General features: G+C 42.9%; 1 protein-coding gene across 1 annotated transcript in view; it reads right to left on the bottom strand.

Annotated features, from left to right (window-relative positions):
* LOC110515947 (contactin-associated protein-like 2) overlaps nt 1–17500 on the bottom strand; it is a 286632-nt gene that overhangs the window by 139986 nt on the left and 129146 nt on the right. Inside the window, exon 3 of the mRNA XM_036943719.1 lies at nt 3440–3633. Coding sequence (XP_036799614.1) covers nt 3440–3633 — 194 coding nt within the window. The remainder of the gene's footprint in view (nt 1–3439; nt 3634–17500) is intronic.

The raw sequence follows: 17500 nt of genomic DNA, 5'->3' as shown, positions 1-17500 counted from the left end.
ACGAGCTAGGTGGGTGTGTTTGGTCCAGCTGCCTCCCCAAAAGGCTGTTGGCAGTCTTTATATAAACTGCCTATTGATTAGAGGACAGCTGACCTCCAATGGAGGATAATACATGGAGTGATAGCCACCAATATGCATCTTGTACACCTGAATCCTACTGTTGGGGTCTGAAACTCTACCACATCTGTTCTTACAGTGTCCCAGGTTGGTCGGGATGATTGACCTGATCACTAGCTGGTTCTCAGCTCTGGGAGAGGTTCTCTCTTCCCAACTGTTATTATTTGGGCAGAAGTACAGGTTTGGTAGAAGGGGTGTAGTTCTGTTACTTCATTTTGTGTCAGGGGCAGCTAAAATAGCAATATGGAAGACACGATTAGAACAGTTTTCAGGGACAGGGGTCTGTGGACGTGGTGGCAGCGAGACTGAGGGTTGAGTTTGCCAATTACAAACTGGTTAATAACATTGGACTGTTTATGAGTATATGGGGAATTCAGAGGTTGTTGTGTTTAGTTACTGTGGAGGAATATTTGGTGTTTTGTTTTTAATTGATGTTTAACCATGTTTTTGTTTGTTTGAGTGTTTATTGTGTTGTGGATTCCCAGACCGAGTAAAGGTTTTTTAAACCTCAAAAACTCTTTCTCTCTCTCTTATGCTCTCTCTCTCTGTCTCTCTCTATCCCTTTTTCTCTCACTCCCTCTCTTCCTCTCCCCCTCTCTCTCTATCCATCTCTCACCCTCTCACTCTCCCTCTCTCTCAATTAAATTCAATTCAATTGACTTTATTGACATGGCAAGTTCATTATTACTTACATTTTCAAAGTATACATATCGAAAAAAATATATATACATAAAAAACATATATATATATTTATATATAAATAAATGGTGGGACCAACAGCAATAATAATAGTAGTAGTGGACATGGGATTACCATTAACAACAACTACAACAACAATATTAATGAGAACAACAATACATTAAAGCAATGGTAGTAGACCAGTGTCAACGTGACTGAGAAGACACATGACATGGTATGAAAGACAAAACAAAACAAGATGGGAAATATTATCGACATTACTTTGCACTTTTCACTGGCTGTCCCTCAGGTTGTGGCAGGAGGACACATATTTGGCTGTCAAAAGTGCACATTTTGGTTTTTCACCCAATAAATATTTGATTCTTTCTTCATCTTTTATAGTTTCACATTCTTTGTATTGAATTATAATTTTGGGAAAGAAATATTCTCTTAGGTCTGAGTATTTGTCACAGTGTAATAGGAAATGCAGCTCTGTCTCTACCTCTCCCCTCTCCTCTCTCTCTCTCTCTCTCTCTCTCTCTCTATCCCTCTATCTCCCTCTCTCTCTATCCCCCTCTCTCCCTCTCTCTCTATCCCCTTTCCCTCTCTCTCTCTCTCTCCCTCTCTCTCTCTCTATCCCCCTCTCTCCCTCTCTCTCTCTCTATCCCCTCTCCCTCTCTCTCTCTCTCTCTCTCTCCCTCTCTCCTCAGCATCCTTCTTTAGCAAGATGGGAGCATGAACCAATGTATCCCTCTAAGGCTCATCCTATTGTAAAGAAATTAAAACAGAACTTATCTACCACGGATAAAGCAGACAGCCAAGAGAATACTTTATTTTTACATTTACTTTCCCTGGCGAGGTACAATAGAAAACAGAAACGCCATCCAAGAAAACCTCATCCTTTCTGCCAAGCTCTGCCTTTCATGTGCATTGTACTATGTGTGTGTGTGTGTGTGTGTGTGTGTGTGTGTGAAAGGTTAGACAAAATAATCACATTAATAACGTACGCTAACCCCATTCTGTACAAATGCGCGCAACAGCGACATTCAAACGAGGCTGCAAAGAAAACTAATGGGACTGTAGCGACTGTGTTGACATCAACATCTGGGGTGTGAACTACGTTTCTATTCAAGCGTTGATTGTCATGGTAATGGCTCTATAGTATTGCTGTACGTTACATTGTGATGTGTCATGGCGTAACGTACAGCACCCATAAAGCTACTGATTCTGTCTTACAGCCTCTCTCCAACAGGTGTAACACTTCTCTCACCGTTAAACAACAAGAAAGGGACAGGGACAGGGTAAGGGACAGGGACAGGGTAAGGGACGGGGATGGGGACAGGGACGGGGAATGGGACAGGGACGGGGACAGGGACGGGGAATGGGACAGGGACGGGGACAGGGACGGGGAATGGGATGGGGACGGGGACGGGGATGGGGACGGGGACAGGGACAGGGACATGGACGGGGTAAGGGACAGGGTAAGGGACCCTGTAAGGGACAGGGTAAGGGACAGGGACAGGGTAAGGGACAGGGACGGGGATGGGGACAGGGACGGGGAATGTGACAGGGACGGGGACAGGGACGGGGAATGGGACAGGGACGGGGACAGGGACGGGGAATGGGACAGGGACGGGGACAGGGACGGGGAATGGGATGGGGACGGGGACGGGGATGGGGACGGGGACAGGGACAGGGACATGGACGGGGTAAGGGACAGGGTAAGGGACCCTGTAAGGGACAGGGTAAGGGACAGGGACAGGGTAAGGGACAGGGACGGGGATGGGGACAGGGACGGGGAATGTGACAGGGACGGGAACGGGGACAGGGACGGATACGGGGACAGGGATGGGGATGGGGACAGGGACGGGGACGGGGACATGGACGGGGTAAGGGACAGGGTAAGGGACCCTGTAAGGGACAGGGTAAGGGACAGGGACAGGGTAAGGGACAGGGACGGGGATGGGGACAGGGACGGGGAATGTGACAGGGACGGGAACGGGGACAGGGACGGGGACAGGGATGGTGACAGGGTAAGGGACAGGGTAAGGGACAGGGACGGGGGATGGGACGGGGACGGGGACAGGGATGGGGACGTATGGAAGTATTACGTTTTACGTATTACGTTTTTTGGGCGCTAAAATAAGATCAATTGTACGGACCAGCGCGATGTACAAAAGTGAGTTAGTTTACGTCATCTGTTTAGTTTGTAATATTTACATCGCCGATAAATTAAAAGCCAATATAGATGTCACATCCCTTAAAAATAGCCAGGTGGGAAAAGTTACACGAGCAATGTAAGACAGATGGTATAAGTATTTTTAATTTGCAGAAATATTAAAAGCAATCGATCAGGTTTAATGGCTGAAACAAAACACTGTTGAAATAATAATGAGTCCCAAACGAGTATGATGCAGCGCACAAAAACAACAGCTTAACGCTCCCTTCAGTGGCCCAGATACACATTTATCACTGCAGCGCTTCCATACAGAATCATGATCAGACCATTTGGCTGATTCCCATAGGAACACACACACACACACATGCACCCACGCACGCACGTACGCACGGAAGTCACATGCGCACGCACACACACACACACACACACACACACACACACACACACAGGTTTTGTGATACCAACCCATATGTTTCCATCTTGATGATAGGGCTTCCAGTTCCTGCCCGTGTCGCTGTAGAGCAGCCTGTACCTCGTTGTCCAATCAGAGCTGCTGTACCTGCCCTGCGTTGCCACGGCAACTACCTGTTTCCGGCTGCCCAGGTCCACCTGGAGCCACGGGTAGCTGTCGCTGTCTTGGGGAGACCAGCCCCCTGCACCTGGAGACAGGTAAACACGTAGAAACACAGGTAAACACGTCGAAACACAGGTAAACATGTAGAAACACAGGTAAACATGTAGAAACACAGGTAAACACGTAGAAACACAGGTAAACACGTAGAAACACAGGTAAACACGTAGAAACGCAGGTAAACATGTAGAAACACAGGTAAACACGTAGAAACACAGGTAAACACGTAGAAACACAGGTAAACATGTAGAAACACAGGTAAACACAGAAACACAGGTAAACATGTAGAAACACAGGTAAACACGTAGAAACACAGGTAAACACGTAGAAACGCAGGTAAACATGTAGAAACACAGGTAAACACGTAGAAACACAGGTAAACACGTAGAAACACAGGTAAACATGTAGAAACACAGGTAAATTTGTAGAAACACAGGTAAACATGTAGAAACACAGGTAAACACGTAGAAACACAGGTAAACACGTAGAAACGCAGGTAAACATGTAGAAACACAGGTAAACACGTAGAAACACAGGTAAACATGTAGAAACATAGGTAAACATGTAGAAACACAGGTAAACACAGAAACACAGGTAAACACGTAGAAACACAGGTAAACATGTAGAAACACAGGTAAACACGTAGAAACACAGGTAAACATGTAGAAACACAGGTAAACATGTAGAAACACACAGGTAAACATGTAGAAACACAGGTAAACATGTAGAAACATAGGTAAACATGTAAAAACACAGGTAAACACGTAGAAACACAGGTAAACACGTAGAAACATAGGTAAACATGTAGAAACACAGGTAAACATGTAAAAACACAGGTAAACATGTAGAAATGCAGGTAAACACGTAGAAACACAGGTAAACATGTAGAAACATAGGTAAACATGTAGAAACACAGGTAAACACAGAAACACAGGTAAACACGTAGAAACACAGGTAAACACAGAAACACAGGTAAACACGTAGAAACACAGGTAAACATGTAGAAACACAGGTAAACATGTAGAAACACAGGTAAACATGTAGAAACACAGGTAAACATGTAGAAACACAGGTAAACATGTAGAAACACAGGTAAACACGTAGAAACAGCACATTTATTTATATGGGCACAAGGACTGTTCCTGACACAAACTGTTCACACCCATCTTATTGGTGGAGAGCTTATTTCCTGCTATTCTATACATTTTGCTATGAGATGGAGACTATTTTGGCATTTTTAAAGCTCATTTCCTGCTATTCTACACATTTTGTCTTGGGGTCCTGTGAACACGTTGCAGTTTTGAAGATAATTTGAGTGACTCAAACATTACAACAAAATCTATGGGCTAAAAGACCTAGCTAAAAACATTAGCTGACACGGGCTAGTTGATCTGTTATAAATAGCTCTCTAAGGTCTGCAATGACTGACATGACAACAGCAAAACGGATGATGCACTACCCAATTTACTAATTGTACTTTATGCGTTTTACAATTACAACTTTCAAGAGTAAGTTGAAAGCCAGACACCTCAGGGGACGCGCCCCACAGTTTGGGGACCACTGGTCTAGCAGACATGTGATTGAAACAGAGTGCCTCTCTCTCTTCTCTCTGTGAGAACAAAACGTATACTCTAAACATCACCACACCCGTTTCCTCTCTCTACCTGTGGTGAAGTCTCCAGCTAGCAGACATTTTTATATGCAGTCTTTCTCATGGAGTTCCTATAAGTCAAAGTGAAATGATGCGGAAACATAAGAGGAACACAACCTCCAGACAGGGACGCTGGCGGGAAAGGAATAGGAGTTCTACTGTAGCAGTTGGATTTCAAACTGTCAGTTATTAAATTAATGTTCCCTGGATTATTCGCAAATACAGGCAGGAAGAGGAGAGAAGGAGAGCGGAAGAGAGGTGAGAGAGAGGAGAGAGGGATGAGGTGATAGAAGAAGAGCAGAGTAGAGGTGAGAGAGGAGAGAAGAGAAAATAGAGAGGGATGAGGTGAGAGGAGAGAGGAGAGAGGGATGAGGTGCGTGAGGGTGATTGGAAGATAAGAAATGCGAGAGAGGAGAGGGGGCACAGGAGAGAGCAGAGGGAGAAGGGCAGAGTGGATGTGAGAGACAGGAGAGAATAGAGGGAGAAAGGGATGAGGTTAGTGAAGGTGAAAGATGAAGGTCAAGGTGAAAGAGAAGTGAGAGAGAGGTGAGGGAGAGAGGTGAGGTGGTGCATGTCAAGAGCACTCCTCTCTCACCTGTCACACACAGATTTTCAGGGAGATAGGGAGCAGGGGTAAGAGAGGAGAAAGAGAGAGAGCAAGAGAGAGAGAGAGGGAAAGAAGGCCAGAAACAAGCCCTGAGATGGAGAAGAGAGAGAGAGAGAGAGAGAGAGAGAGAAGGAGAGAGAGAGAGAGAGAGAGAGAGAGAGAGAGAGAGAGAGAGAAACAAAGAGAAACAAACAGAAAGAGCAATAGGAGGTCAGAGACCAACTCCAAGCCAATTCTTCTTTTCTCTCTTCTCTAGTTCTTTTCTCTGTTCTCTTGACAGAGTTCTCCTCTCTGGGTAGTTAAAACATGATGATCACTGCGTCTTCTCTCTGGTTAGTTATAACATGATGATCACAGCCTCTTCTCTCTAGTTAGTTAAAACATGATGATCACTGCGTCTTCTCTCTGGTTAGTTATAACATGATGATCACAGCCTCTTCTCTCTGGTTAGTTAAAACATGATGATCACAGCCTCTTCTCTCTGGTTAGTTAAAACATGATGATCACAGCCTCTTCTCTCTGGTTAGTTAAAACATGATGATCACAGCCTCTTCTCTCTGGTTAGTTAAAACATGATGATCACAGCCTCTTCTCTCTGGTTAGTTAAAACATGATGATCACTGCCTCTCTTCTCTGGTTAGTTAAAACATGATGATGACAACCTCTTCTCTGGTTAGTTAAAGCATGATGATCACTGCCTCTCTTCTCTGGTTAGTTAAAACATGGTGATCACAGCCTCTTCTCTCTGGTTAGTTAAAACATGATGATCACTGCGTCTTCTCTCTGGTTAGTTATAACATGATGATCACAGCCTCTTCTCTCTGGTTAGTTAAAACATGATGATCACAGCCTCTTCTCTCTGGTTAGTTAAAACATGATGATCACAGCCTCTTCTCTCTGGTTAGTTAAAACATGATGATCACAGCCTCTTCTCTCTGGTTAGTTAAAACATGATGATCACAGCCTCTTCTCTCTGGTTAGTTAAAACATGATGATCACAGCCTCTTCTCTCTGGTTAGTTAAAACATGATGATCACAGCCTCTTCTCTCTGGTTAGTTAAAACATGATGATCACAGCCTCTCCTCTCTGGTTAGTTAAAACATGATGATCACAGCCTCTTCTCTCTGGTTAGTTAAAACATGATGATCACAGCCTCTTCTCTCTGGTTAGTTAAAACATGATGATCACAGCCTCTTCTCTCTGGTTAGTTAAAACATGATGATCACAGCCTCTTCTCTCTGGTTAGTTAAAACATGATGATCACTGCCTCTCTTCTCTGGTTAGTTAAAACATGATGATGACAACCTCTTCTCTGGTTAGTTAAAGCATGATGATCACTGCCTCTCTTCTCTGGTTAGTTAAAACATGATGATCACAGCCTCTTCTCTCTGGTTAGTTAAAACATGATGATCACAGCCTCTCCTCTCTGGTTAGTTAAAACATGATGATCACAGCCTCTTCTCTCTGGTTAGTTAAAACATGATGATCACAGCCTCTTCTCTATGGTTAGTTAAAACATGATGATCACAGCCTCTTCTCTCTGGTTAGTTAAAACATGATGATCACAGCCTCTCCTCTCTGGTTAGTTAAAACATGATGATCACAGCCTCTCCTCTCTGGTTAGTTAAAACATGATGATCACTGCCTCTTCTCTCTGGTTAGTTAAAACATGGTGATCACAGCCTCTGTTCTCTGGTTAGTTAAAACATAATGATCACAGCCTCTCCTCTCTGGTTAGTTAAAACATGATGATGACTAGGGATGGGTATCGTTAAGATTTGAACGGTATTACTACTCTTACTGATACTGTTATCGATCCGGTACTTTAATGGTATTACTACTCTTACTGATACTGTTATCGATCCGGTACTATAACGGTATTACTACTCTTACTGATACTGTTATCGATCCGGTACTTTAATGGTATTACTACTCTTACTGATACTGTTATCGATCCGGTACTTTAACGGTATTACTACTCTTACTGATACTGTTATCGATCCGGTACTTTAACGGTATTACTACTCTTACTGATACTGTTATCGATCCGGTACTTTAACGGTATTACTACTCTTACTGATACTGTTATCGATCCGGTACTTTAACGGTATTACTACTCTTACTGATACTGTTATCGATCCGGTACTTTAACGGTATTACTACTCTTACTGATACTGTTATCGATCCGGTACTTTAACGGTATTACTACTCTTACTGATACTGTTATCGATCCGGTACTTTAACGGTATTACTACTCTTACTGATACTGTTATCGATCCGGTACTTTAACGGTATTACTACTCTTACTGATACTGTTATCGATCCGGTACTTTAACGGTATTACTACTCTTACTGATACTGTTATCGATCCGGTACTTTAACGGTATTACTACTCTTACTGATACTGTTATCGATCCGGTACTTTAACGGTATTACTACTCTTACTGATACTGTTATCGATCCGGTACTTTAACGGTATTACTACTCTTACTGATACTGTTATCGATCCGGTACTTTAACGGTATTACTACTCTTACTGATACTGTTATCGATCCGGTACTTTAACGGTATTACTACTCTTACTGATACTGTTATCGATCCGGTACTTTAACGGTATTACTACTCTTACTGATACTGTTATCGATCCGGTACTTTAACGGTATTACTACTCTTACTGATACTGTTATCGATCCGGTACTTTAACGGTATTACTACTCTTACTGATACTGTTATCGATCCGGTACTTTAACGGTATTACTACTCTTACTGATACTGTTATCGATCCGGTACTTTAACGGTATTGCTACTCTTACTGATGCTGCTTATCGATCCGGTACTTTAACGGTATTACTACTCTTACTGATGCTGCTTATCGATCCGGTACTTTAACGGTATTACTACTCTTACTGATACTGTTATCGATCCGGTACTTTAACGGTATTACTACTCTTACTGATACTGTTATCGATCCGGTACTTTAACGGTATTACTACTCTTACTGATACTGTTATCGATCCGGTACTTTAACGGTATTACTACTCTTACTGATACTGTTATCGATCCGGTACTTTAACGGTATTACTACTCTTACTGATACTGTTATCGATCCGGTACTTTAACGGTATTACTACTCTTACTGATACTGTTATCGATCCGGTACTTTAACGGTATTACTACTCTTACTGATACTGTTATCGATCCGGTACTTTAACGGTATTACTACTCTTACTGATACTGTTATCGATCCGGTACTTTAACGGTATTACTACTCTTACTGATACTGTTATCGATCCGGTACTTTAACGGTATTACTACTCTTACTGATACTGTTATCGATCCGGTACTTTAACGGTATTACTACTCTTACTGATACTGTTATCGATCCGGTACTTTAACGGTATTACTACTCTTACTGATACTGTTATCGATCCGGTACTTTAACGGTATTACTACTCTTACTGATACTGTTATCGATCCGGTACTTTAACGGTATTACTACTCTTACTGATGCTGCTTATCGATCCGGTACTTTAACGGTATTACTACTCTTACTGATACTGTTATCGATCCGGTACTTTAACGGTATTACTACTCTTACTGATACTGTTATCGATCCGGTACTTTAACGGTATTACTACTCTTACTGATACTGTTATCGATCCGGTACTTTAACGGTATTACTACTCTTACTGATACTGTTATCGATCCGGTACTTTAACGGTATTACTACTCTTACTGATACTGTTATCGATCCGGTACTTTAACGGTATTACTACTCTTACTGATACTGTTATCGATCCGGTACTTTAACGGTATTACTACTCTTACTGATACTGTTATCGATCCGGTACTTTAACGGTATTACTACTCTTACTGATACTGTTATCGATCCGGTACTTTAACGGTATTACTACTCTTACTGATACTGTTATCGATCCGGTACTTTAACGGTATTACTACTCTTACTGATACTGTTATCGATCCGGTACTTTAACGGTATTACTACTCTTACTGATACTGTTATCGATCCGGTACTTTAACGGTATTACTACTCTTACTGATACTGTTATCGATCCGGTACTTTAACGGTATTACTACTCTTACTGATACTGTTATCGATCCGGTACTTTAACGGTATTACTACTCTTACTGATACTGTTATCGATCCGGTACTTTAACGGTATTACTACTCTTACTGATACTGTTATCGATCCGGTACTTTAACGGTATTACTACTCTTACTGATACTGTTATCGATCCGGTACTTTAACGGTATTACTACTCTTACTGATACTGTTATCGATCCGGTACTTTAACGGTATTACTACTCTTACTGATACTGTTATCGATCCGGTACTTTAACGGTATTACTACTCTTACTGATACTGTTATCGATCCGGTACTTTAACGGTATTACTACTCTTACTGATACTGTTATCGATCCGGTACTTTAACGGTATTACTACTCTTACTGATACTGTTATCGATCCGGTACTTTAACGGTATTACTACTCTTACTGATACTGTTATCGATCCGGTACTTTAACGGTATTACTACTCTTACTGATACTGTTATCGATCCGGTACTTTAACGGTATTACTACTCTTACTGATACTGTTATCGATCCGGTACTTTAACGGTATTACTACTCTTACTGATACTGTTATCGATCCGGTACTTTAACGTTATTACTACTCTTACTGATACTGTTATCGATCCGGTACTTTAACGGTATTACTACTCTTACTGATACTGTTATCGATCCGGTACTTTAACGGTATTACTACTCTTACTGATACTGTTATCGATCCGGTACTTTAACGGTATTACTACTCTTACTGATACTGTTATCGATCCGGTACTTTAACGGTATTGCTACTCTTACTGATGCTGCTTATCGATCCGGTACTTTAACGGTATTACTACTCTTACTGATACTGTTATCGATCCGGTACTTTAACGGTATTACTACTCTTACTGATACTGTTATCGATCCGGTACTTTAACGGTATTACTACTCTTACTGATACTGTTATCGATCCGGTACTTTAACGGTATTACTACTCTTACTGATACTGTTATCGATCCGGTACTTTAACGGTATTACTACTCTTACTGATACTGTTATCGATCCGGTACTTTAACGGTATTACTACTCTTACTGATACTGTTATCGATCCGGTACTTTAACGGTATTACTACTCTTACTGATACTGTTATCGATCCGGTACTTTAACGGTATTACTACTCTTACTGATACTGTTATCGATCCGGTACTTTAACGGTATTACTACTCTTACTGATACTGTTATCGATCCGGTACTTTAACGGTATTACTACTCTTACTGATACTGTTATCGATCCGGTACTTTAACGGTATTACTACTCTTACTGATACTGTTATCGATCCGGTACTTTAACGGTATTACTACTCTTACTGATACTGTTATCGATCCGGTACTTTAACGGTATTACTACTCTTACTGATACTGTTATCGATCCGGTACTTTAACGGTATTACTACTCTTACTGATACTGTTATCGATCCGGTACTTTAACGGTATTACTACTCTTACTGATACTGTTATCGATCCGGTACTTTAACGGTATTACTACTCTTACTGATACTGTTATCGATCCGGTACTTTAACGGTATTACTACTCTTACTGATACTGTTATCGATCCGGTACTTTAACGGTATTACTACTCTTACTGATACTGTTATCGATCCGGTACTTTAACGGTATTACTACTCTTACTGATACTGTTATCGATCCGGTACTTTAACGGTATTACTACTCTTACTGATACTGTTATCGATCCGGTACTTTAACGGTATTACTACTCTTACTGATACTGTTATCGATCCGGTACTTTAACGGTATTACTACTCTTACTGATACTGTTATCGATCCGGTACTTTAACGGTATTACTACTCTTACTGATACTGTTATCGATCCGGTACTTTAACGGTATTACTACTCTTACTGATACTGTTATCGATCCGGTACTTTAACGGTATTACTACTCTTACTGATACTGTTATCGATCCGGTACTTTAACGGTATTACTACTCTTACTGATACTGTTATCGATCCGGTACTTTAACGGTATTACTACTCTTACTGATACTGTTATCGATCCGGTACTTTAACGGTATTACTACTCTTACTGATACTGTTATCGATCCGGTACTTTAACGGTATTACTACTCTTACTGATACTGTTATCGATCCGGTACTTTAACGGTATTACTACTCTTACTGATACTGTTATCGATCCGGTACTTTAACGGTATTACTACTCTTACTGATACTGTTATCGATCCGGTACTTTAACGGTATTACTACTCTTACTGATACTGTTATCGATCCGGTACTTTAACGGTATTACTACTCTTACTGATACTGTTATCGATCCGGTACTTTAACGGTATTACTACTCTTACTGATACTGTTATCGATCCGGTACTTTAACGGTATTACTACTCTTACTGATACTGTTATCGATCCGGTACTTTAACGGTATTACTACTCTTACTGATACTGTTATCGATCCGGTACTTTAACGGTATTACTACTCTTACTGATACTGTTATCGATCCGGTACTTTAACGGTATTACTACTCTTACTGATACTGTTATCGATCCGGTACTTTAACGGTATTACTACTCTTACTGATACTGTTATCGATCCGGTACTTTAACGGTATTACTACTCTTACTGATACTGTTATCGATCCGGTACTTTAACGGTATTACTACTCTTACTGATACTGTTATCGATCCGGTACTTTAACGGTATTACTACTCTTACTGATACTGTTATCGATCCGGTACTTTAACGGTATTACTACTCTTACTGATACTGTTATCGATCCGGTACTTTAACGGTATTACTACTCTTACTGATACTGTTATCGATCCGGTACTTTAACGGTATTACTACTCTTACTGATACTGTTATCGATCCGGTACTTTAACGGTATTCCTATCTGTTCTTCTTGTTGTTTTTTACGAGAAAAAAAACGAAACAAATTTCGAACAGAATTTACATTTGCTTCATTTTCTGAAATGTAAAATAAATCAAATAAACAAGTATTTACAGCATAAGAAACAACAATGTTTTGAACAAATCACTATTATACACTCTAGTGTTGTGATGATGGAAATGTAAAACAACTGAAATGCAGAAGATAAGACAGTGGTATAGAACAACACTGATGGGGCCTGCAGGTAGACTGCAGAGGATAAGACAGTGGTATAGAACAACACTGGTGGGGCCTGCAGGTAGGCTGCAGAAGATAAGACAGTGATATAGAACAACATGGGTAGGGCCTGCAGGTAGGCTGCAGAAAATAAGACAGTGGTATAGAGCAACACGGGTAGGGCCTGCAGGTAGGCTGCAGAAGATAAGACAGTGGTATAGAACAACACGGGTAGGGCCTGCAGGTAGGCTGCAGAAGATAAGACAGTGGTATAGAACAACACGGGTAGGGCCTGCAGGTAGGCTGCAGAAAATAAGACAGTGGTATAGAACAACACTGGTGGGGCCTGCAGGTAGGCTGCAGAAGATAAGACAGTGGTATAGAACAACACGGGTGGGGCCTGCAGGTAGGCTGCAGAAGATAAGACAGTGGTATAGAACAACACGGGTGGGACCTGCAGGTAGACTGCAGAAGATAAGACAGTGGTATAGAACAACACTGGTGGGGCCTGCAGGTAGGCTGCAGAAGATAAGACAGTGGTATAGAACAACACTGGTGGGGCCTGCAGGTAGGCTGCAGAAGATAAGACAGTGGTATAGAACAACACTGGTGGGGCCTGCAGGTAGGCTGCAGAAGATAAGACAGTGGTATAGAACAACACGGGTGGGGCCTGCAGGTAGGCTGCAGAAGATAAGACAGTGGTATAGAACAACACTGGTGGGGCCTGCAGGTAGGCTGCAGAAGATAAGACAGTGGTATAGAACAACACTGGTGGGGCCTGCAGGTAGGCTGCAGAAGATAAGACAGTGGTATAGAACAACACTGGTGGGGCCTGCAGGTAGGCTGCAGAAGATAAGACAGTGGTATAGAACAACACGGGTGGGACCTGCAGGTAGACTGCAGAAGATAAGACAGTGGTATAGAACAACACGGGTGGGGCCTGCAGGTAGGCTGCAGAAGATAAGACAGTGGTATAGAACAACACTGGTGGGGCCTGCAGGTAGGCTGCAGAAGATAAGACAGTGGTATAGAACAACACTGGTGGGGCCTGCAGGTAGGCTGCAGAAGATAAGACAGTGGTATAGAACAACACTGGTGGGGCCTGCAGGTAGGCTGCAGAAGATAAGACAGTGGTATAGAACAACACGGGTGGGACCTGCAGGTAGACTGCAGAAGATAAGACAGTGGTATAGAACAACACGGGTGGGGCCTGCAGGTAGGCTGCAGAAGATAAGACAGTGATATAGAACAACATGGGTAGGGCCTGCAGGTAGGCTGCAGAAAATAAGACAGTGGTATAGAGCAACACGGGTAGGGCCTGCAGGTAGGCTGCAGAAGATAAGACAGTGGTATAGAGCAACACGGGTAGGGCCTGCAGGTAGGCTGCAGAAGGACTAAAGGTTCTTAGCAGTTCTTCTGGAAAAAGATCAACATATTTGCCTTCTCTTGCAGAACCTCTCCTGGATTATTGTGTTCCCTGCAGTCGAAAATACCCTCTCGTTCGGGGTGAAGGAGGCTTGAGCACCGAGGTAACTTGTTGCAATGTTTGTGAGGAGGGGCAGAGTAGTTATCTTCTCCCACCACATCACAGGACCTTCAGCCATGGGGACGGGAGGCAGGCATTTGTAGAACCTCTAGGCCAACAGGCTCGCTGAGGGTGAGGGACGAGGTGTCCTGTTGGATCGTCAACCTCAACTCCCTGTCCTCCTCTGAGAACAGCTCCTCCAAGGCACTCCTTGTTTTGTACAATGGAGGGACTGTCTCCTCCATTTCCTCTCCGTCTCCTTCAGACTCCTCCTCCTGTTGCTGGTGCTGTATGTCTGTCTGCTCCGGCTCCTCTGACAGCCCTGGTGTTGCGCCTGTCACATTGGCCTCAACAGTTGTCTTCCTCAGCCTGTCCTAGGGCTCACTCCCCAGCCTCCCTTTAAATCGGGGGTTATTTGCTGTGGCCTCATGCAGGAAGGCTTGAATGTCCTCATCCTGATAGCGCTCGGAGAGGTTCTCCCACACCTTCTCTTTGATGGTTGTCACTAACATTGTATCTTCATGCTTCACAGTGAAGTGCTCTTCCAGTTTCTGGAGGATGGGTTTGATCTGTCCACAGGTGGCATTCTTTTCACATGACACACACAGTGTGGATGTATAGAGGATTCTCATGAGCTGGACAAACTCCTCAGCCTTATGGAGGTCCACACGACCACTGCTCTGATTCAGGCTGGACATCGAGGCTCTCTTGAACCACACGACCACTGCTCTGATTCAGGCTGGACATCGAGGATCTCTTGAACCACACGACCACTGCTCTGATTCAGGCTCTGATCCATATTACCAGCATTATCAACAGTCACAGCTACAATATTGCTCGGCTCTGTCTCAAAGTCTTCCAGAATGTCTGAGATCTCCTCTGACACTACTTCGATAGTTGGTGATTTGTACACTGTCCTGGTGTGGAGGACCGTCTATTGTACACTGTCCTGGTGTGGATGACCTTCTGTTGTACACTGCCCTGGTGTGGATGACCTTCCATTGTACACTGTCCTGGTGTGGATGACCTTCTGTTGTACACTGTCCTGGTGTGGATGACCTTCCATTGTACACTGTCCTGGTGTGGATGACCTTCTGTTGTACACTGCCCTGGTGTGGATGACCTTCCATTGTACACTGTCCTGGTGTGGATGACCTTCTGTTGTACACTGTCCTGGTGTGGATGACCTTCTGTTGTACACTGTCCTGGTGTGGATGACCTTCTGTTCTACACTGTCCTGGTGTGGATGACCTTCTGTTGTACACTGTCTTGGTGTGGAGGACCTTCTGTTAAACACTGCCCTGGCTTGTGTAATGCACAGTAACTGTGAGATAATGGTCCTGACAGAGGTTGGTCCACCCGTCTGATGTGAAGGCCAGCTCTGGCACATCCTTCAGCTCAGTGATCACATTGGCCTTTTCTACACCATGCCAGATAGGAATGAATGTGTTACTGAGGTAACTCCTGGAGGGAGGGGTATGTTTGGGGTTGAGTGCCTTGCTCATCTCTCTACAGCAAAATAATATCTAGTTTTCATGTGTTGAATTATCATTATTGAATTGTTGTGTTGTTGTGTATTGTATTGTGTAGTGATGGGACTAACATACAACCCTTTTATACTACTGTATCCTAAACATGAATACAACTCAATATATACTGGCAGACTGTCACCTAAAGCCCTTGGACTCCACTGTTGCAAAGGGGTGTAGGCCTTTCACTATGTACTTGGTCACGGCTAGGTGGCACTCATTCACCCTCTCCTCAGTCATCCCCCCACTAGCTGCCAGTGTGAAGGGGCTTTGGGCTGGTCTTTGGCTTCGACCAGCGGTATTAGACGGAGGAGTGGGTTGGCTCATTGTAGCTGCAAAATCTCTAAATGGGTGATTGAATTTCTGAACACACCCATAGCTAAACAATCAGCTGGCTAATGGTTCCTTTTGATCAGGAACTCATGTTCTCATAATCTAGTTAACTCTGTGTGTGTTGGCTCTAGGCTGCTAGCACACATAGCTAACGTAGACCGGGCAACGAGGGATGAACTAGGAACTGGGCAGTCAAACTGTTTCTCCGCCTGTACATGATGCACTGTCCATAGATGTTTGGACAGATTGCTCGTGTTTTCCGCCTTTACAAGCAGAAGTCTTGTTGCACTTGTGGCAATGAGCAATGTCATCATCGACTCCGGTGAAGTGTAACCACACTTCTGAACGTTTAGCTCTCTCCGCCATCGTCACTAACCAAGAGCAGGGTGCTGTGTGTGCTGTAGCACCAGAGAGATCTCTCTTCTGGATTGGGAATAGCCCAAATGCATCATAGACTAATCTTATTGCAAATTCGAAACATTTGGTGAGATAAAATGTGCAAGATAACGTTTATGTAGCAATTGTAAATGGGAAATGTATTTTCTTATTTTCTCCAGTACCGAAAGCAGAACCGAAAACGTTGGAACTTATCAATACTACGGTCTTTCATAATTTAGCCCCGGGGCCCAGTTAATACCGGGTTTCAGTACCCATCCCTAATGATCACTGCCTCTCTTCTCTGGTTAGTTAAAACATGATGATCACTGCCTCTTCTCTCTGGTTAGTTTAAAACATTATGATCACTGCCTCTTCTCTCTGGTTAGTTTAAAACATGATGATCACTGCCTCTCTTCTCTGGTTAGTTTAAAACATGATGATCACTGCCTCTCTTCTCTGGTTAGTTTAAAACATGATGATCACTGCCTCTCTTCTCTGGTTAGTTAAAACATGATGATCACTGCCTCTATTCTCTGGTTAGTTAAAACATGATGATCACTGCCTCTCTTCTCTGGTTAGTTAAAACATGATGATCACAGCCTTTCCTCTCTGGTTAGTTAAAACATGGTGATCACAGCCTCTCCTCTCTGGTTAGTTAAAA

This window comes from Oncorhynchus mykiss, chromosome 15 (genome assembly GCF_013265735.2).
Source record: "Oncorhynchus mykiss isolate Arlee chromosome 15, USDA_OmykA_1.1, whole genome shotgun sequence".
In the NCBI taxonomy this organism is placed as follows: domain Eukaryota; kingdom Metazoa; phylum Chordata; class Actinopteri; order Salmoniformes; family Salmonidae; genus Oncorhynchus; species Oncorhynchus mykiss.
The sequence above is the reverse complement of the archived record's forward strand: the minus strand, read 5'-3'. Positions and strand labels throughout refer to the sequence as shown.